The sequence below is a fragment of the Panthera tigris genome, chromosome B2 (genome assembly GCF_018350195.1).
Source record: "Panthera tigris isolate Pti1 chromosome B2, P.tigris_Pti1_mat1.1, whole genome shotgun sequence".
Taxonomy (NCBI): Eukaryota; Metazoa; Chordata; class Mammalia; order Carnivora; family Felidae; genus Panthera; species Panthera tigris.
The window spans coordinates 151,073,906-151,096,486 of NC_056664.1; the positions used below are offsets into that span (position 1 = coordinate 151,073,906).

General features: G+C 39.3%; 1 protein-coding gene across 2 annotated transcripts; it reads left to right on the plus strand.

Annotated features, from left to right (window-relative positions):
* The first annotated feature begins 35 nt into the window (after positions 1–35).
* Positions 36–22,355, plus strand: LOC102948730 (TATA-box binding protein). 2 transcript variants are annotated; one of them, XM_007086993.3, is made up of 8 exons: positions 36–149; positions 3,817–4,023; positions 6,713–7,122; positions 12,725–12,812; positions 18,090–18,181; positions 19,792–19,959; positions 20,865–20,959; positions 21,595–22,355. In XM_007086993.3, exons 2-8 carry the CDS (start codon positions 3,970–3,972, stop codon positions 21,672–21,674), a joined length of 987 nt encoding a protein of 328 aa, XP_007087055.2. In that variant the 5' UTR covers positions 36–149; positions 3,817–3,969; the 3' UTR covers positions 21,675–22,355. The 2 variants fall into 2 exon arrangements, with proteins under 2 accessions (XP_007087055.2, XP_015395170.2); XM_015539684.2 differs by lacking the exon at positions 36–149 and adding an exon at positions 285–698.
* Positions 22,356–22,581: the final 226 nt, after the last annotated feature.

Here is a 22,581-nt window from a genome sequence, read left to right on the forward strand (position 1 = left end):
CCTAGGATGGAAGAACTGGCGGAAGTGACATTATCAACGCGCGCCAGAAGTTTAGTAGGGTCGGGAAGGGTCGCCGTGGCGGGCGCCTGGGCCGCCTGTGGCTTAACTTCGTTTTCGCGGCCCCGCAGTGGTCTCTGCAGGGACTCCAGGTAACAGCCCCTTTAGCTTTTCCTCTTCTCTGAGGATTGGTGCAGAGGCGACCACTGCAGCGAGGCCCTGGGGCGATAGTGAGGGAGACGCTGAGTGGGCACGCAGGCCGCGCGGGGGCCGCTCCTCCCCGCTCGTGCCGACGCCGCTCCGGCCTGTACCGGCCGCCCACCCACCCCGGCCGCCTGTCGCGCCCGGTGCCCTCATCTGCTGTGCTTTAACAACGGCTTTCATCGTGCGAGTTCGGGTGCAGGGCTCCGGGAGTGCCCGGGACACAACAGTCCGGCACATCCAAGACCCGGAGTTCCTGTCCTGCCATCCTTTTCTCCTCGTTGATGTTGGAGGGCAGATTCAACCTGGCCTTTGTCCTCCTTTTTTTGCTATCAGCAGGAATGGCTTTGTTATAAAGTTGTGCTTGAGACTTTAACGTTTTGTCAGAGGCTAGAGATTTCCGGCACGATAGAGCGTAAGCTGTAAATACACAGCGCTTGGTTTACAAGGCCTAGCTGTCTAGGCCCCAGGACGTGTGCTTTTCTAATTTAAAATTCTAGGTAGGCTTCTGTGTGAAAAATAATATGCTTGAGTGGTTTATGCAGACACTGGGGGGCAATGCAAAATTAACTGATTCTTTTCCCTTATCTGTGATTGCCTTTTAAAAAGATCAGATTTGATGCTTCAATTTCCAAAATATGAACACACTCTGCAAACAACTTTCTTTTCAAAGGATAAGTTAGTATTATAGGATAAGTTATAAGTAATAGCTAACGATAGTAGTAACTAAGTAGGATTAAGTTAGAAGTAATAACTGTGGTTTTAATGGCACAGGTGAGTAAAAATGGTCGGTGCCATCACTGGGAATGAGGGATGACCTGAACAATCGTAACATCGGCCCGGACCTAGTGCTGCAGATTTCTTATGTAGACTCTGAGTTTGCACTAAGGGGTCAGGAGCCACCAGTTTTGGAGAAAGCTCTTGTCATGTTTATGAGTGCTTGAAATCCTGCTCTCATTATTTCTTACCTTAACCATAGCAGTGACTGCCTTAAGGTGAACTTCCAGCCTCTAGTTTTATCTCTTTGAATTCATCCACACTTGCCAAAGTAGACCTACTCATGCTGCACTTCAAAATCTTGTCCCTGCTCTTTTGCCTATGTGATATGTAAAACTGGTAGACAGTGTGACCCCACTTACATTTGCTACCTCCTCTCCAGAGCTTGTTGCTTGCATATTGCATGCTTTTGCAGCCTTTGTCTCCTTGTGCTTGGTCTTTTGCCTGCAGTGCTGATTTGTAAATTCCTGCTTACCTTGCTAGACCCAAGTCCAGTGATCATGCTTTGTGAACACATTCCCCTTCAGGACACTTGGCAGTTGCTATGTCTTATCATCCACAGCATGTGTGCATTTGTTCTTGATGACCTACTGTATGCCAGGCATGGTGCTAAGACATTGGCGAGATTCTGCACTCCAGGAACTTGGCATAGTACACACCTCTGTTACAGCACTTAAGTTTTGGAGTAATTATTTGTATACCCTTCACATGGAACTCTTTGATGCTAATGACTATTTCCTCTTCATATTTGCATCACTTCTATTGTTATTATAGGATAACAATTTAAAAAATATAATTTTATTATATCTGACATTTTCTGAACCAGAGTTTTTTGGTTTTTTTTCCCCCCCCTTTTTCAGTGATGAGTATGTAGGATATATATAGTCTTTGGTCCTTTGTCCTGTCAAAGTGATTGATTCTTTCATTCAACAAATATCTGAGTGCTTACTTTGTACCAGTACATGTTTGAAGCTCGTGTGTGTCTTTGGTATATAATTTGTAACTTTCAGACCAGCAAGTTCTATATGTGCCAATATCTTCTTAGATTTTAATGTTTAAACTGAAATCTACTAATAGCTAACATTTATCTTGGGCTTACTAAGTGATAACTAGATGCTGTTCTTGATATGTTAACGAGCCAGTACTGTTTGACTCTAGTTCTCAAAGCAACTCTAATCAAGGTAAGGAGCCATCTGAACTAAACTCAACAAAAGGTCTTTCAGTAGTCACTTGATTCTTTTTTCTAAAAGAAATAAAAAATGTGTAGCCAGTAAAGAAATGATGTGTTAAGGAAAGCTAGATAGAGGCATAGTTTGTATTTATGTGTTCTAAAGAGGTCAAATTATTGCATGTATAAAAACATGTTTTATTTATTTTTGTGTCTGTACATCTTCTATCACAGTGTTGTATTCAGTTAGATTGGGGCACCTGGATGGCTCAGTCAGTTAAGTGTCCAACTTTGGCTCAGGTCGTGATCTCATGGTTTGTGGGTTTGAGCCCCATGTTTGGCTCTGTGCTGATGGTGCAGAAGCTGCTTGGGATTCTCTCCCTCTGCCATCCCTCACCCCCCGCCCCCCAATAAATAAATAAACTTAAAAAAGAATAAAACAAGGCAAGAAGCAGTATTTTTTCAAAAATAAATGAAGCAGTATTTTTAAAAAAATAAATAACTTAGATCAATAAATATCACATTAAAGTATGTTGGATCCAATTCACTGTTTATTGAAATTAACACCTAAGACATTGTGGAGGATATAAAACTGACTGGAATATTTAAAAACCTCAACTTGGCCCAATAGCACTCTGTACACAGGGTTTAATACATTTTTCTACTCAGGGGCGTCTGGGTGGCTCAGTCGGTGGAGTGTCTGATTTCAGCTCAGGTCGTGATCTCGTCGTTGGTGAGTTTGAGCCTCACATCGGGCTCTGTGCTGACGGAGCCTGGAGCCTGCTTCAGATTCTGTGTCTTCCTCTCTCTCTGCCACCGCCCCCCCCCCCCCCCCCCGCTCTGTCTCTTTCTCTTTCAAAAATAAACATAAAAAAATAAATGTTTCTACTCTGATTTGACAGTTTCCTTAGGAATGTGTTTTCTCTGAGTGTTTTTTCCCAAAAGTTTTTTTTGTTTCTTTGTTTGTTTGTTTTAGTGTTTATTTATTGGAGAGAGAGACATAGAGTGTGAGCGGGGGAGGTACAGAGAGAGAGACACACACACAGAATCTGAAGCAGGCTCCAGGCTCCAAGGTATCAGCACAGAGCCCAACTCGGGGCTCGAACCCACAAGCCTTGAGATCATGATTTGAGCCAAAGTTGGCCGCTTAACCGACTGAGCCACTCAGGCGCCTCGATTTCCCAAAAGTTTTTAAATATTGATTATGACACCTTATTTTTGAACATTCTAAGTATCAAAAACTAAGTTTTTAATGTTTATTTTTAGAGAGACAAGAGTGTGGGCGGGGGAGGGGCAGAGAGAGAGGGAGTCATAGATTCCGAAGCAGGCTCCAGGCTCTGAGCTGTCAGCACAGAGCCCCATGTGGGGCTTGAATTCCTGAACTGTGAGATCCTGACCTGAGCTGAAGTCGGACTGAGCCACCCAAGCACCGCTGAACATTCTAAGACCATTTAAATTAAACATGTAATAAAACACTTTTTGCTCTAGTGGCAGTTTTGCATGCGGTCACAATAAACATGGGAGGGAATAGGATTTCAGCATTCTAAGGTTAAAAAAGTATATTCCAAAATAGCTTCATTGCTTTTTTCTAGTTTTTTGTGTAATTATGAAACTGGTTCATAAAAGACTGTACAGCTTGTATTCTTACATTAAACCTCCAACTTTTTTCAAAGTGGCGTTACCGTTTCTTGGTGTGCACGAAGACAACGCAAGCAGTTGAGGAAATTGCTAAGAAGTGTGTACTGGGGATGCTTTAGGAAGAGACTGAATGCCGAGGCGAGTTCCAGTCCAAAGGTGTTTAATTTACCAAGAAGAAAGTGAACATCATGGATCAGAACAACAGCCTGCCACCTTACGCTCAGGGCCTGGCCTCCCCTCAGGTAATACAACTGGAGGGAGGGTGTAGATGGGACAGAGTCTACACTGTTAGAGGCAGTAGAAAAAGAAAGGAAGGGAATTTAACCATCTGTCGTTGAAATTGATTTATCTGATTTTAAGCCTCTTACTTTGTTGAAACATTGTATTAGGCTTTGAGAAGACTTGATAGTGTTAAATTTGAGGAGTTTATTTGGAAGTTAAAATATGTATTTGTCTGTAAATCTTAATCTTTTGATAAATGTTTATGAAAGTGTTCCATGTGACTGTCGGGCCTTTGATTTTGAAAGTAACTTTTGCCAAGTTATTTTCTGTTTTTAGCATTTCTTTTTTATGTTTAAGGTTCCAAATAACATCTACTTTTAAAAAATTAACGCATGATAAGAACACCCACTTTAGGTGTGTTTTGATAATTGTGTACACCTGTGTGTATACAACTGCTCTGCTGATCGAGAGCTAAAGATAGATAGTTTTGCTTCGCCTAGAAAGTCATACAAATGGAATCATACCAGTATGTGCTTTTTTTGTGTATCTCTCTTCGTTGCCCAATATAACATCTGTGTATCAGCAGATTCCTTTTTATTGCCGAGTAGTACTCGACTGTATGGATGTACCACATCTTGTGTATCTGCTCTCTAGTTGCTGACATTGTGGGTGTTTTCAGGTTGGGGCTGTTATGGATAAAGTTGCTGTAAACATTTGTGAACAGGCTTTGTGTAAACTGTTTCTGTCTCTCTTGGGTAAATACTTATGAGTGGGATTGCTAGGTCTGTGGTAAGTGTGTGTTTCACTTTATAAGAAACTGCCGAACCATACTCTGGGTCCACCAGCAGCAACGTGAGAGTTCCGCTTGCTCTACATCCTCACTGACGCTCTGACTTTTAGCCATTCTAGTGGTTGCTTAGTGCTGTTTCTTTGTGATTTTAATTTGCATTGTCCTGATGACTAACAATCTTGAGCATCCTGTCAATGCTTATTGGCCAACTGCGTTATTTTCTTTTGTAGAATGTCCTTCACATCTTTCGCCCATTTTTTTAACTGGCTTATTTGTTTGTCTTTTATTGAATTGTAATTGTTCTTCGTGTATTCTGGATACAGGTCCTTTCTGAGATGTAGGTATTGTAGATATTTTCTCTCAGTCTGTGGTGTGGCTTACTTTTAATTTCTTAATGATCTCTTTCAAAGAGTAGAAGGTCTTAATTTTTCTCTGAAGTCCATTTATCAATTTTATTTCAGCGTCAGTGCTTCTGTGTCCTAAGAAATCTTGGTTAACCCAAAGTCTTAAGGATTTTCTCTTTCTGATAAAGTTTTAGCTTTTACATGTGTGCCTGTGATCCATTTTGAGTTCATTTGTATACGTGACATAAAGAAAGGCAGACCTTTCAAAACCTCACTCTTTTTAAAGTCACATAACCTGAATTTTTTCTAGCCAGTATTTTACAGATGTGAGTGATCAACGCAGTATGATCGTACCTATACTATTAGGGCTGCGGTGTATGTTTGACCCTCCTCTCATACTCTTTCTGCCACTATGTTGATGAAACAATTTAACATAAACCTTAGACAGTTTTGGTTTATGCTTTCTGCCAAATAAAGTGGTGGAAGTGGGAGAGGATTGTGGCTCCTTTTTGGATTTTGCACGCATTTGAGCATCTGACGAAAACTATGGATTCCTTGATGCAGAAATACTAGGTATACTTTGAAGAGGTTCACAAAGTCACTGCAAACTCTGCAGGCTCTGTGGGCTCTGTAGAGTTGGTGCTGGGTGAGGGCATTAGACTGGCTCCCAGAAAAACTTGGCTGTCATTGTGGCTTCTCTGCTGGTGAGACCTGTGGTCTTGGGGAAGTCCTTTAGCTTCTCCTGGGGTCAGTTTTCTTGTCCTTAATGTGGGAAGAACATCGAGTTTTTCCTTTCCCAGAGGGCTGTTATGAGATAAATTAATTATATCATAAATTATATATTAATAAATATATTAATTATTAAGTTAAATTAATAAATGTGACTATCTGGAAGTTAAGCATTCAGAAAAATAAATTGATATTATTCTGATAGATGCATTGGATTTTCTTGATATAAACATTTTGTATATGTGCTGCCGAAGCGAGCACAATATAAACTTTTTGGAGAGCAAATGATCCACGTTTTTGAATAGTATTCTAATAATTATCGTCATTATTGTTGCTAACACTTCAGTATCTTCTGCGTGCCTGTCATCGTGTTGAATGGGTTCAGTGGCATCTCTGGGGTAACTATATAATTTATTAGCCAAACTTGGACAGATACATTGCGAGTGAAATGGGGAACTACCCAGGTAGTGTGCCAGGATAATAGTTTAAAAGCATGGGCAGTCGCTCCAATTATGTCCTTTATACTTTCTAGCAGTATTAGAACATCGTTATCCTATTGATGTGCCTGAACGGTTAAGCAACTTCCTTGAGTGTTCACATGTAATAAGTGGCAGGGTTGGATTTCACACCCGGGTATAATTCTAAATACCAGGCTCTTACCTACTGTGCTATGGTGGAGAAGAAAGTGATGTGTGTAAGGACAGCAAATGCCTTTGTATTATGCATCATGACTCCATTTATATTCGGAAAGCATCTGTCTTTGTACATCTCACCTCCTCTTCTACCAGACGAGTGCTGGAAACAATACCAGCTGGCCTCACTTACTGTCCTCCTGACCTTCCACAGGGTGCCATGACTCCTGGAATCCCCATCTTCAGTCCGATGATGCCTTATGGCACAGGACTGACTCCACAGCCTATTCAGAGCACCAACAGTCTGTCCATCTTGGAGGAGCAGCAGAGGCAGCAGCAGCAGCAGCAACAGCAGCAACAGGCGCAGCAGCAGCAGCAGCAGCAGCAGCAGCAGGCACAGCAGCAGCAGCAGCAGCAGGCAGTGGCGGCCGTTCAGCAGTCCGCATCCCAGCAGGCGACGCAGGCGGCCTCGGGCCAGACACCACAGCTCTTCCACTCACAGACTCTTACCACTGCACCCTTGCCGGGCACCACTCCCCTGTATCCCTCCCCCATGACCCCCATGACCCCCATTACACCCGCCACTCCAGCCTCTGAGAGCTCTGGGATCGTGCCGCAGCTGCAGTGAGTACTTTGTGTCTTTCCCTCAACCCCGAAGGGCCCCTTGCGGCGGGTGCTGCTCTTCTTTGTTTCAGATGGATTGAGTTGTTGAGGGGGTGGCACTAGTGGTCATCTCTGTCTCCCACAGGAGAAAGGATGCGAAGTTGCCTCAGCGAGTCAGTCCCCTTAGTAAAAGGCTCTCATAACATCGCCGCATATTGGGTAGATTGGGTAGCTCGCGTTTATGTCCTTGGGCCAAGCTATCAAATTGTTGTAGACATTTCCCTGCAGCTGATTTGCTGAATCAAGCCTTACATGGTCTCTTTCCCTTTGATGTTTTCTTTGGGAAGGGAAGATTAGTTACTTAGTTCACAATGGTCCTTGTTTGTCTTCATTGGTTATTATAAGGGCTGCATATAACTCTTTGGAGAGCTGTGTCCTTTCCACAAGCTGAGAATGTCTGTTCTTGCCCTCAGTGGATTTTTCTGTACAAATGAAATGGGTCCTATATGTATCAGAATTGGACGCAGGGTGGGGGTAGGAAAAAAGTCCTGAAAAATATACAAATATTCTCTTGTATCTATCAGTGTGAAGTACATAGCTTTTGCTTTTAGGAAGCATGGCCAAAGTGAAGGGTCATTTGCAATAATTACTTCACCAGCCATCGCTGGTCATTTTTGTCACTAAGTAATATTTCATCGTAGATCCTGTTATCCAAATCTTGCCTCAGATTTTGATCTGATGTGATTTTAAAAATCAGATGATTTTCATTTTAATACTTTAGAGAGATAATCCCTTGTTAGTTCACGTTTGTCAGCAACATTCCCTGGTGTCTTGCTTGCTTGTCTGGCTTTTATGGCCATTTAAGTTTTTACCTCTTGTTTAAATCATAAGTTATAACCAGTTGTGATGGGGTGTTTGTTTCATCTTGGCACCTTAACCCTTCTGGTATTCCACAAAGCATCTAGTCAGACACGTTACTGAGTTTCCATATCCATTAAGAACCCTGGTAGGTTGGGAATTCAGTGGCCTCTAAATCCTACAAGCTTATGAAGACTTGGGATAGATAATCAGTGAAAATATATAAGAACACATTTTTAAGGGGCGCTTGGCTGGCTCAGTTGGAAGAGCATGCGACTCTTGATCTTGGGGTTGTGAGTTTGAGTCCCATGTTGGGTGTATAGATTATTTAAATTAGTAAACTTAAAGAAAATCATACATTTTTAAGAAGAATTCTGGGGAGGTGGCAGAGCCAAGAAAATCCCTGGACCAAATGGCTTCGGTGAACTCTACCAGACATTTAAAGAACTAATACCAGTCCTTCTCAAACTTTTCTAAAAAATTGAGGGAACATTTTTTAACTCATTCAGTGAGGCCAGCAGTACGCTGACACCAAAGCCAAAGACACTAAAAAGCCTACAGACCAGTATCCCCATTGATCATTGATACAAAAATCTTCAAAAAAATACTAGGAAACATCATTAAGCAGCATGGTGTAAGATTATTCACCATGACCAAGTGGGATTTATTCTTAGAATGAAAGGGTAGATCAACATACAAAAATCAACCATTGGGGGCGCCTGGGTAGCTCAGTCGGTTAAGCATTCAATTCAATTTTGACTCAGGTCATGATTTCACTGTGAGTTCGAGCCCCTCATTGGGCTCTGTGTTGACAGCATGGACCCTTCTTGGGATCCTCTCTCTTCCTCTCTCTGCTCCTTCCCTGCTCATGCTCGCTCTCTCTCTCCCCCCCCCCCCAAAGTAAATAACCTTAAAAAATCAACCACTGTAATATACCATAACAATAAAATGAAAAGAAAACTGATACCTCAATTGATGCAGAAAAAGAATGGACAAAATTCAACACCCTTTCATGGTAAGAACACTTAACAAAATAGGAAAAGATGGAAACTGCCTTAACATAGTAAAAGCCATATTTAAAAAACCATAGCAAACCTAATACTTAACATTGAAAGACTTAATGCTTTTCCTTTATGATCAGGAACAAGGCAGGGACAACCTCTTTCTCCATCTCTTTCTTTTTTTTTTTCTTTTTTCTTTACATTTATTTATTTTTGAGAGAGACAGAGACAGAGCACACATTGGGGAGGGGCAGAGAGAGAAGGAGACAGAATCTGAAGCTCTGAGCTGTCAGCACAGATCCCGATGCGGGGCTCGAACCCACAAACTGTGAGATCATGACCTAAGCTGAAGTCGGATGCTCAACTGGCTGAGCCACCCAGCCACCCCACTCTTTCTCCGTTTCTATTCAACATAGTACCAGAGCAAGACAAATAAAGGGTATCTAGAGTAGAAAGGAAGAGATAAAATTATCTGTTGGCAGATGTTATGATCTTATATGTAGAAAATCGTAATGAGTCCACAAAAAAACCTGTTAGCTAGAATGAGTGAGTTTATTTAGCAAAGTAGCAGGATACGAAGTTAACACTTGAAAATCAGTTGCATTTCTGTATATAGACAGTGAACAATATGAAAAGGAAATTACAGGTGTCCCTGGGTAGCTCAGTCGTCCTTGGGTAGCTCAGTCGGTTAAGTGCCCGACTTCAGCTCAGATCGTGATCTCACGATTCGTGGGTTCGAACCCAGTGTTGGGCTCTGTGCTGACAGCTTAGAGCCTGGAGCCCACTTTGGATTCTGTGTCTCCCTCTCTCTCTATGCCCTTTCCCTGCTCACACTCTATGTCTCTTAAAAATAAACATTAAAAATTTTTTTTGAAAAGCAAATTACAAAAACAATTCTATTAACAAGATCAAAAAGGATAAAATACACTAAAACCTTGAATTGTGGGTGACTTGTTCTCTGCATGTTTTGCAAGATGAGCAAACATTTCTAATAAATTTTAACTTGACAAATGAGCAGTGTCTTGCAATACGAGTAGCACGTGATGCTGAATGTCACATGATCACAACCTAGCCAATGGTTCTTGAAATTTGCTTTGATATACAAGTGCTTTGGATTACAAGGATGTTTCTGGATTAAATTATGCTCTCAAACCAAGGTTTTGCTGTACTTAGGAATTAACCAAGGATGTGAAAGACGTATGATGAGAACTATAAAACATTGCTGAAAGAACTTTAAAAAAGACATGAAAAGTGGAAGCACATCTCAGGTTCATGGATTAGAAGATTTAATATTGTTAAAATTTTAATATTGCCCAAAATGATCTATAGGTGCAGTGCAATCCCTATCAAAATCCCAATGATATTTTTTGCAGAAGTAGAAAAAATCATGCTAAAATTCAAATGGAATCCTAAGGAACTTTGGCCAAAAACAATCCTGAAAAGGAAGAGCAAACCAGAGGGCTCTCACTTCCTAATTTCAGAACTTACTGCGAAGTTTCAGCAATCAAAACTGTGGTATTGGCATAAACACAGACATATAGACCAATGCAGTAGGATAGAGAGCCCAGAAATAACCCTTGCATATATGGTCAAATGATACTTGTCAAGGGTCCCAAGACTGTTCAATGGAGAAAAGATAGTGTTTTCAGCTAATGGTGCTGGGACAACTGGATATCCACATGCAAAAGAATGAAGTTGGACCCTTAGCTAACACCAAATAAAAAACTAACTTAAAATAGATCAAAGACCTAAGTGTAAGACCTAAAACAATAAAACTCAGTGAAGAAAACATAGGACAAAAGCTTTGTGACATTGGACTTCACAATGTTTTCTCAGATGTGACACAAAGGCATGGGTAACAACAGAAAAAACATAAAGTAGACTACATGACAATTTTAAAACTTGTAAAAATTTTTTTTAAAAAGAAAACTTGTATACCAAAAGACACTGTTCACAGAGTAAAAATGCAACCAACAGGAAGGGAGAAAATGCATCCCATAAAGGATTATTATCTGGAGACTTAGAGAACTACTAAAACTCAACAATGAAAACCAAAGAGCCTGATTCCAAAAATGGGCAAAGGACTTGAATAGACATTTTGCCAAAGAAAATACACAAATAGCCAATAAGCACACGAAAGGATGCTCAACGTCACTAAACATTATGTAAATGCAAGTCAAAACTACAATGAGACCACCTCATACCCATTAGGATGGCTATTATCAAAAATAGTATAACAAGTGTTGGGGATATGGAGAAATTTGAACCCTTATGCACTGTTGCTTAAGAAGAAGAAAATACATGTAGCAAATATGTGACTAAATTTGTGGTAGATGTACCACAACTTGATTATTTCTTAAGTAGAGAAATGCTAAAGGCAGGTGTGTATATAAAACTAATTGGAAGGAAATAGGTGAGGTAGAAATGAAAACATTCATTGGGTTGATCTTTTTTTTTTTTTTTTTTTCTAATGCTCATTTGTTTATTGAGTGAGAGAGAATCCCAAACAGGCTCCATGCTGCACTCGATCTCACGTACCGTGAGACCATGACCTGAGCCAAAATCAAGAGTCAGACACTCAACTGACTGAACCATGCAAGCACCCCTTGGGTTGATTATTCCAATTGGCCTTACAATTGTCTATTAAAGAACACAGCTTGGGGCACCTGTGTGGCTCAGTCGGTCTGGCGTCCGACTTCAGCTCAGGTCATGATCTCATAGTTTGTGAGTTTGAGCCCCATGTTGGGCTCTGTGCTGACAGCTCAGAGCCTGGAACCTGCTTCAGATTCTGTGTCTCTCTCTCTCTCTGCCCCTCCCCTGCTCATGCTCTGTTTCTGTCTCAAAAGTAAATAAACATTAAAAAAAAGTTAAAAGAGAAAAAAACACAGCTATCCTCTTATCCAACCCAGTTGTGAGCCATCAAGTTTTCAAACTGTTGCATTTTGACAGGACAGGAACCAAAAGCAGCAATGAGCTGGAAACAGCTGGAGATGTATTTGCAATCTGGAATCGGCATTCATACGACAGTGATGTCCCATGCCCGTGCATGATGGTTTATGGGCAATTAGTGTCATTCAAAGGGCAAATAAGAGCTTCATTCAGAAGGCTAAGGCATGGCTCTACAGATAGATGGACTCAAAGCCTGGCTACCACTTAGGAGCCGTGTTTATCTGGAGCAAGGATCCCATTTTATCTGGAGCAACCATGCCATTTAAGCCTCAGCTTCTGCATCTGAAAATGTGAATATTAATAGTTATTACTTCATAGTGCATTGTAAGTATTAAGTGGGGCAACCCATGTAAAATGCTCACCATGGTGTGTGGTAAACATAATAAATGTCAACAATGTAAATTTTTTTTAATTTTAATTTTTATTTATTTTTATTTAAAAAACTTTTTAATGTTTATTTATTTTTGAGAGAGAGAGGGAGGGAGAGAGAGGGAGAAAGAGAGACAGAGCATGAGCGGGGGAGGAGCAGAGAGAGAGGGAGACACAGAATCCGAAACAGGCTCCAGGCTCTGAGCTGTCAGCACAGAGCCCGACGCGGGGCTCAAACTCACGAACCGTGAGATCATGACCTGAGCTGAAGCCGGACGCTCAACTGACTGAGCCACCCAAGTGCCCCAATGTAAAATTTTTTTGATTAAAATTTAAACTGACCTAATTACATTGTTCTAGTAAAAGAATCAGATTTCTAGATAATTATCTAACACTTCATCCTGTAAAAGTTAAATGATCATGCTTTCTTTTCAAATTTCTTGCAGAAATATTGTATCTACGGTGAATCTTGGCTGTAAGCTTGACCTAAAGACCATTGCACTTCGTGCCCGAAATGCTGAATATAATCCCAAGGTCAGAGCAATTACAATGTATTTCAAACTATAATAATACAGGAATTTGTTGTTAAAGGTCCCTAGACCAAAACGTGTTATGCTTAAGTTTGTTGATACCAACAAAATGAGGAATTAAAGAAAATTGTGTATTGTTTTTTATTGAGAGACCCTAGAATCACAGCAGTCTACAAGATAAAGTACTAAATTTATTTACCCATTGTGATGGGGATCCTGTGACATTAAAAAACAAAATATGTGGTATGATTTCATTTATGTTTTGAAAACCATATGGAATGGAATGATATGCTGTCTGGAATTTACTTGAAAATAAAACAATTAGAGAATTGGGGAAGGGCACATGGGTGAAACAAGATAGGCCAGAAGTTAATAATTGTCAGGGTTGGGTAATAAGTATAGGGAGTTTATTATATTTTTCTATGTATAACTTTTAAACTTTATAATAAAAATATTATGGGGTAAAAATACCTATGATACTTTTTACGTTAACATAAGCAGCCTGAGTACATGGTAAGGCTTTTGTCTCTGCATTGGTAGATAAGTTGTTTTTTAAAAAAATAGTAAATATTTGCATTCACAAACGGATGGACATTCTTCAAGGACTAGACAGACCAGGCCTCTGAGTGGAGATGATCGGATTGAAGAAGAGCTCTTGGGTAGGGCCCTGTAGAAGACAGTTCCCCTAAAGTGGGAGAATCTATTAGCGTGCTGTTTACTTTCATACATGGGGAACCGCTATTAAACTGGTTTCGTTTAACAAAGGAAAAATAAGATTTTATATAAGAAAAAAAGAGAAGGCAGAAGGACATACTTGAGAATCTGAGTATTCTATTTGACAGGCTATCTGTGTCAGTGTCTGTTTGTGCCTCTCAGTTTTTCCAGATTACCGCCATATCCTTTACTGATGTCCCTTGTTCCCCCTTTGGTGAAACTCCCAGTCTAGGTTGCCCATGCGGGTTTGACTCCTTTTCTTATGTGGTGTCATTATTTGAATGTCCTCTTGAAATAGTGTCCAAGTGGCAGCATGTAAGCTTACCTGGATGTTAGACAGTGGAGAAATATCATAAGAAATGAGTGAAATTCACTTCATACATCCAGTATTTTTTAGTTTGCTTACACCTAACCAGAAGGATTAACTTCCCAAGAATCAGCTTGGTCAATTTTAGGAACGGAAAGTCTTTTTTCTCAACTTATTGATTGTTCTGTTCTGTGCCTCCCTGCGCCCCCCAAGTATTTATCCCATTTGTTAACAATTGTGCCAAAACTACTTGGCCGGCCAATAAATAGAGGACACTTTTATTATCTGGCTCTGTTTTAGCCAGTGAAGTTATGATAAAGCATTTGTTAGGTGAGTGGTTTCATTTGTTGTTTGAGCCACAATCCAGAAACTTCTGTTTTAGTTTGGGAACTCCTGGTCAGGGTAGAGATCTCATACACTGGGTGAAATCATGTTCTTGTACCACATTTTGTCAACAGCACAAAATGATTAAACACAAGGGGAAGAAGTGAGAAAGAACAGGCAGTATATATACCAAGTGTGTTGTCCTATCCTTGATTCCAAGCTCTTGGGAGGAAGCTGTATTTTCAGGAGTCACCACTTTCTGGAGGAGGTCTTCTAGCAGATTCGGGGTCAATCTTCAGGCAGAACCCATGCCCAGTTGGATTCTGAGTACATGCAAACTGGGGAAGTTATCCATGTGTCTAATCCTGGTGCTTGAGAATGGTATTTCAGTTAGAGTCTCAAATGCTTTCTTCTACGCAGTTTGAAGCTGACTTTCACTGAAAATCACTTTCATGTTTCTGTCAGCTGCCTGTACGTCACCTAGAGATGTGTGTGGTGATGTTTTCTTTAGAAATGTGGCTTACCCATAATGGGGCATGCGACTGTGTATACGACTGACATTGGTTTGACCAGGACAGGTTTCCTATGCTATCCAAAAGTTTGCATTAAGTCACTTTGCTTTCATTAAAGACCTACATTAGTGCCTGTTTTTGCCAACGGAAAGAAATCTGAAGAGAATTTCTGCTTTTACAAAATGGTGATTGTTCCTCACTTTAGTCCATTTGGGTTTATGAAAGGTTTCACAGGAACACTCTACTTTTCAGTAGCAGGGGAAACCTGTTTTTGACAAGACCAGGATATATCAAGGTTGGGACAGTTAGTAGGAGCCAGGCCAGTTTTCATGCATCTTTCAGGAACAGTGTCATAGGGTGAGAATTTGCAGGGATTTTGGGGTGTAACACCCTGTCATTAGGGCTAGGATTGTAGGCCAAGAAAAATAAAACTCTTTTTTGGAAACTTGGACTGTTTTAGCACTTGCCTTTTAACAAAGGAAAACTTCAGTCAACAGGAGAACTATGTACATACTATTAAACGGTGTATCTAAACTTTGGGCACTCAATCAAATCTAAGAGGGAGTTCAGAGCCTTGCCCTCTATTATGTGAGAATTGAAGATATGGCATTTCTCAGCAGCCTTTTGAACTTCTCAAGTTGAATATCCCCAATATTTTTGTAAAATTTGAATCAATGTACGTATTTGTCTTTTTTTTTTTTTTTTTAGTGTGGCTTTTTGTGTGTGTGCATATGCATAAGTATTAAAACTTGAGGATGACTTTGACACCCAGCTATTTTGAGACATTTAAGTAAAACAGAGAAAGACAATGACCAAGTTTCTGCCTCCCTCCTCAACCAGAAAAACTATATATATCATTGTGTCGTCATTGGCAGCTAACCCTAGTAAGAACTGCATGAGTTAGAGAAGCCATTTCCCTTAGAGTAGGCTATAATCTTACAATTGATATTTCCTTCAGAAGTCTGATTTCTCTAATAAGTCATTAATTTATTTTTAATGTTTTAATTGGAGATAACCAAAGAAAATAGACAACTCTTATTGTCCTAATAACATAAACCCAAATCTTATTGAATGTTAATATTTACTCATGAACCTCTAGTAAGATAACTGTGAGCTTTTGTAACAGAATATATCTTATAACAACATTTAAAAGTTACACTGTATCAATGTAAAAATATCAATGTAAAATATACCTTGATTATTTTAAATATATGAGTCGTTATTGAATGACTTATTCTAGGATGTATCATCAGAACAAAACAGAATGAAGTAGGTTTAGATTTATTTTCATAGTTTACTAAATTACGTTTTTTTAAGGAAAGGGAAGTAAAGTGGTTGGGTTTAGGTTGGAGTAGTATTTAAGAGTTACATAGAAAGCAGACAAAATAATTTTGTAGAAGTGTAGGGGTATGTTTGTCAGCTGAACCAGGTAAGTTGGATAAATATATGTTAGCTGTACATTGAGAAAAAAGTTAAGTGATGGTCTTGGAGAGAGTTTCTAAATCTCTGTCTTTTATATACAAGTGAGAAAGATGTAGCCTAGGTAGAAATGTCCAAAATAAAAGTTGCTGTAATAACTGTCTAAGAAAGAAAAGGACTCCTTTAGTTATTGAGACTTTTTGGTCTGCTTGGTTGAGCTAATTAAAATTTGGAGGACATCAAATATGGCTAATTATTTTAGAACCCTTTCTTTTTACAGTAAGAATAAATCTTTATGGTTGCCCAGTAGCCATTGGGGAAACCACAAAGATACTTCAATGTAAAAACAGTTCTTTTTTTTTTAATTTTATTTTATTTAGAGTGAGAATTTAAGAAAGAAAACGGAAAAGCCAGAACTGTTGAACTTCTTTCATCATTTAAAGCATTTTACCTTTGACTTTGAAATGTAATATATCAGCATATTAAGTTAGACAGTACATATCTAATGTTGAATTTTTGAAGGTTAACACACAAACCTGAATTTGTAAGGTTGAATTTGTGATAAACTGTAACAATTTCCTTAATAAGAAGATAAAGTGTATATTTATTATCTGTTGTGTCTCCTATAGTCTCAACCATTTCTATTAGTTATCTTCAGCCAGAGCAATTCAATGTTGTGTCCTACGGACATAAGAAAACTAGCAGGTAGATAACCAAGAAATGTCTTGCTGTCTGTTCATCGGTACACGTCTTATGTCCCTTTTTTAATCGTTTAAAGTGGTAAAATAAACATGTATATCTCCATTTGTCCTTCCACCAAGTAATAGAATGGCTCTTATATGGCATATAAAAATGAAAGTAAAGGCTAAATGAAAACTGTTTATTGGCCAGGTTTTTATCTTTATCTTAAGAAATAATGTAAATATTAGACATTTTTGAAGTATTTTTCTAAAATCCCAAGGTAGCTAAGATCTGGAAGTAACCATTTATGCACTGTGGTAGGCCAGTATACAGGCTGTATGTAGCATTATAATAATTAATCTTTTATCTATTATTTTATTTACTTTGAATACATAATTCTACAATGTTATAGTCTCTAATGAAATGATATTATTTGATCAATAAAATCAATAGAGGGAATTTAGGAAATGCAAGGTTAGGCTTTTCTGGGACTTGTACAAACTAGAATGTAGTGCTTGTATTTTTGCATGGTGGTAAAATCTGCAGGAAGACAGAGCAGTTTTAAAACTAAAATTGCAAAAGGAATCTAATTTGTTAAAGAGCTATCCTGATTAGAAATACATGAATATTTCTTATGTAATCATCAGATATTAAAATTTTAGAGTTATTTGCAAGTAATTTTTTGCTTTTTATCATGTAAACTAGTAATGGAGGCTATTCATTCAACCCACAGCTGAAATATGTTCCCCTCGAGTTACGATGTTAGCAGTAAAAACATTGTTAAAAAGTCGAAATTAAAAATAAAAAGTTTGATTTTTTTCTTAATTTGCAATTTTATGTGTTGATACTTTAATACTGTTTCTAAAAGCTAGTTGGAAACAGAAGGTCACTCCACTACATATTGATATGTTTGTAATTTGATTTACTCCCTCTGGAGGTAGAAAAGGTTTATCAATCGATTTGCCAAAAAAAATCAGTAAGTTAACAGTTCTAGAAGCTGGCAAATATAAGGTAGAAACAGAGGCACTGATATTTATTAAGGACGTAATTAAAGTAAAATTTTTTGCAAATATTAGTTGTTGTTGCAATGGTGTGGAAAAATACACAGATCTTGGTTCAACGTACTCAGTAGTCACTGTATTCTGCCCCCTGTGCAAAGAAAAGCATGCGTGCTGCCCGGTGATGTAAGAGATCCATGTATAGGAACATGTGCCAGGGATTTTGAGAACTCTCCATTTTACCAGTCGTGACGTTCATTGTCTTACTCTCCTAAAGGAAGTCAGTCTGGTGTGACCTCATTAACAATTGTCTCTGACCATTTTAGCGGTTTGCTGCTGTTATCATGAGAATAAGAGAGCCCCGAACCACTGCACTAATATTCAGTTCTGGGAAAATGGTGTGCACAGGAGCCAAGAGGTAGGTTTAAGGAGTTTATTCTCCTGGTTGTATGTTACCATGGTTACTCAGTTGCATTTTATGTGTCTTTGATAAAATGTAACATCCAAGCTGTTACTAAGAATCCCTTTATGTAACAAATTTTATGTATAACACAAATTCATCCCCAAGTGAAAACAAATTGGTCATGAATCACAAAATTTCCGAGCAGATGGTGTGAGAGTGTATAGATCTGCTTGGTACTGGCAGTGGGACAGACCACGTGTGTTGGTCATAGATGCCTGCTGCTCCTTGTTGTAAATAGGCTTCATCATGAGAGTTAGGGTTTATTCAGGTCTTAAGATGTCTACCCCTTTCATAAATGCTATTGCTTATATTCTGCGTCTGTTTGAAGTGATCCTGTCTGTGAAGGTTAGTGCTTTGGGGCCTTGGCTGTAAACCTTGTCTTACAGAGTCCACGTAATTGGTAGAAGGCGAAGGTTGGAGGAAGATTAGTGGCATCAGCTTCATAGAGCTTGAATAAGTGAAGTAAATTAAGCTCTTAAAATAAAAATTAATATGACTTGGAGTTGTCTACACACCAAGAGGGCTGCAGATGTTTTTGCTTCTTCTGAACTTTGAAGTTGTCTTTTTTTTTTTTTTAATGTTTGTTTAGTTTTGAGAGAGAGAAACAGTGCAAGTGGGGGAGGGGCAGAGAGCTAGGGAGACACAGAATCGGAAGCAGGTTCCAGGCTCCAAGCTGTCAGCACAGAGCCGGAAGTGGGACTCGGACTTGTGAAACAGCGAGATCATGACCTGAGCTGAAGTCGGACGCTTAACCCACTGAGCCACCCACACGCCCCTGAAGTTGTCTTTAATGAGGGGAAGGCCATTGGTGTGGACACAGTGGTTCCTGATCTCCTGTGTTGCCTTTTTCAGAAGGCAAGGTGTGGGTCTCTCCCTGGCTTCCACATAAGTCTTCATTTTGGAGTCTTGCTTGTTTTTTCCTGGATGGGTCATCAAAAGCTTCTGGCTTATCAATAGATGCTGGGTGTTTTTTTCTTTCCCAGACATGCTATCCATTCACTGTTTAGCTGTCTTTATCCATTTGCTACACACTGAATAGTGGGTATCTAGTTGCATGATTATTTTATCAAGATAGGAATCCACAAATAAATTTATTTTCCTCAAGAAAAAAAAAGCATTGCAAGTATGTATGTTTAATTTTTGTTACCCTAACCCTTGCACTTGAGAGTCTTTTGCTTATGATAGTATTATTGCTTTTATTTTGCTTTTCTTACATAGGCCATACATCACTAAGCCATAGTTTTATCCAACAGATGAGTTATAGGAATGGATAAAGAGAGATTTAATATAAAAGAAGATACAATTAGAGTATGCATTATCTAAGTATAAATCTCATTAATATTTTCCTATTAAAATGAAATTGTTAATTTTCACCTTAGGAATTTGTAGGCTAAAATACAGTAATCGTAATGATCATGGTGATGATGAGATGTTCCACATCTGTAAAATCTGGGCATATCAGTAGTCTGATGAATTGAATTTTGAATTCAGTAATTTTGAATTTCAAATAAAATTTTATTTTAGCTGGCTTTGACTATGACTATCTCACTTTTTCTTCTCCCTAGTGAAGAGCAGTCCCGACTAGCAGCAAGAAAATATGCCAGAGTTGTACAGAAATTAGGTTTTCCAGCAAAGTTCTTGGACTTCAAGATTCAGAATATGGTGGGGAGCTGTGATGTGAAATTCCCTATAAGGTTAGAAGGCCTCGTGCTGACCCACCAACAATTTAGTAGGTGAGTCTGAAATGTATTGTGATTGCCTTTGGCAACAATTCACTTGTATAATCTGTGTAAACATTATTCATGATAAAACATACGCAGAACAGTCAGTATGTAAGAACAAGGGATGTACTGATAGATGTATTGAATGTTGAAGTTTCTTCTTTCTGTCTTGGAAAATACATTTTTCTCACCATTCTCCTACCTCCCATTTCACTTATTGACATCCACAACTCCCCTTGACTGGGATGAAATTGGCTCCCTGTTATTTTATTGCTCAATAAATGCATTTTAAATGCATGAATTAAATCCACAGCCTGTTATGTCAACTTTTGTCCCCAGTTGTTTGAATTTCTCTAGTGAACATTATACGAGCTCTACCAGTAAAGTATAAACTTGAGTGAAATGATTATTATTTCCTCTTACTTTCCCTGCCACCTACAAGGCCACTGCCCACTTCTCCAGCCTCTCTGCTCCCAGCACCCCTTAGACTTGCCCTGCCCTTCTTGGACCAGGGCTCTTGTCCCAAGTTTTATACTTGGCACCTTCTTGTTATACTTTTCACCTAGGAAACTCCCACTGGCACTTCAGATATCCACCCAAGTGTCTCTTCCTCAGAGAAGCCTGTCCTGCATTTCCCAGTAGGTTAACCACACACATCGTTACTGTTTTCAGTCTGTCTGAACTGGGAGCATGAGGCTGCTACGACAACAGAAAATCCAGACTCATTAGAAATAGAGTTCGTTGGTCTTCAAGTGCCCATGACGGGTCGCCCTCACTGGCCTTAAGTTCTCTTTCCTGTGGGTTGGCCTCGCAGTGAATTTGCCGTTTAGTCAGTATTTTCCCTGCGCAGGTCCTCATTTTACCTGAAGCATGGACAGCTTTTAATTTCTAAACTGTTTTTGTCATTTTCCTCCTAGTTACGAGCCAGAGTTATTTCCTGGTTTAATCTACAGAATGATCAAACCCAGAATTGTTCTTCTTATTTTTGTTTCTGGAAAAGTTGTTTTAACAGGTAAGTTGTAACAGAAAGTAGTATCCAGAGGTTTGCAAGAGTTTCAAGAACAGCATTTTCTCAGTGCTGAGAAGTAATTTCAGTTGGCTGGCGAGTGGTGAAGACACCTTTGCCCCTTTCTTCTCCTCACCCTAACACTCTGATGGGAAACATACCCACCAGGGGGGTGAGAGCAGGGAAGATGGCCATTACATTGCTTAAGAGATGGCATTTTAAGCTGGAAATCCTCCTGTAAAGCTTTGAGATTCATCTGTGTCGTTTGGAGACAACAGAGGGAAGTTTAGAAGAGCTTGCTTAAAGGCAGCAAGTGGGAGAATAAGATTTGGTCATTCCTTCTGCACTGCTTGGGTCACGAGCTGCTCAGGTCACGAGCTGGTGCAGGGAATAACACTGGTCACATGTGGTGGACTGCAGGGCAGGAGGCTGGAGTCATCTAGGGCACTGTTTTGTGGCTTAAAAAGCCATTTTAAGAAAATAGTACTTTAAAAACAAAAACAGGGTTGTATCAAGGGATTCCCTCATTAGTGTTCTGTCAGTCTAACTGGGAATGGAGAGAATTGTCCTTGTGGTTTTAAAGTAATTTTACCTTTTAAGAACAGCTATTTCAGACTCCTCTCTTTGACTTGTCTTCATAGGTGCTAAAGTCAGAGCAGAAATTTACGAAGCATTTGAAAATATCTACCCTATTCTAAAGGGTTTCAGGAAGACGACATAATGGCTGTTAATGTACTCCTGCCTCTGCACCCACTTGTTCTTTTTTTTAAAAACAAATCAGTTTTGGTACATTTAAATGGTGGTGTTGTGGAGGGTCCCAGTTTGGTGAGAAGATGGGCGTTCTGTGGGTTGCAGCACCAGGTGAAGCTCTCCGGCGTGCACTCCCCGTGGCGATGCTGGGAAGTGGTCTTCTGCGCAGAGAACACTGCAGCATTATGTAAGTTGCTCGTACGGTGCTGCTGTTTGAGTTGTGCTGCCTTTTTATTTATATTTAGATTTTAAACACATACTGCTGTTGACAAGTTGGTTTGAGGTACAGAACTTCAAATGTTAAAGCCACCTCTGCAGTTGATTGGACTTTTTCTTTTAATTTCTTCCCCATAAACCAGTTTTTATATTTCTACCAGAAAAGTAAAAATCTTTTTTAAAAGCGTTGTTTTTCTAATTCGTGACTCCTAGGGGTTATTTTTGTGCCAGACACATTCCGCCTTTTCAGTATTGCAGGACAGAATAGATGTATTAAGGAAAACAAATGGCTGTACATATATTTCTTCCTTTGGAGTACTCTGTACAATAAATGCTGTTTATAAAAGTGTTAGATTGATGTTATAAATGATACCTTGTAAGATTCATGTGACCATACTGGTAAAGTTTGTATTTTAGATATAATTGCCTGAAACCATTTCAGTGTGTGCTTGCTTGCTTGTTGTTTGTTTCAGTCAACATTTCATTGTATGTTGCAGTTTTAATGGAAGAACTACCTGAAAATTTAAGGTTGGTCACGAAACATGTATTTATGATGTCCCATAAATTGAGCACTTCCTGTTTCCCAGATACATTGCCTGTAATTCTCACAAAACCTGTAACTAGGTTTTGTTTCTCTTTCTTAGGTGAGGAAACTCTGGCCT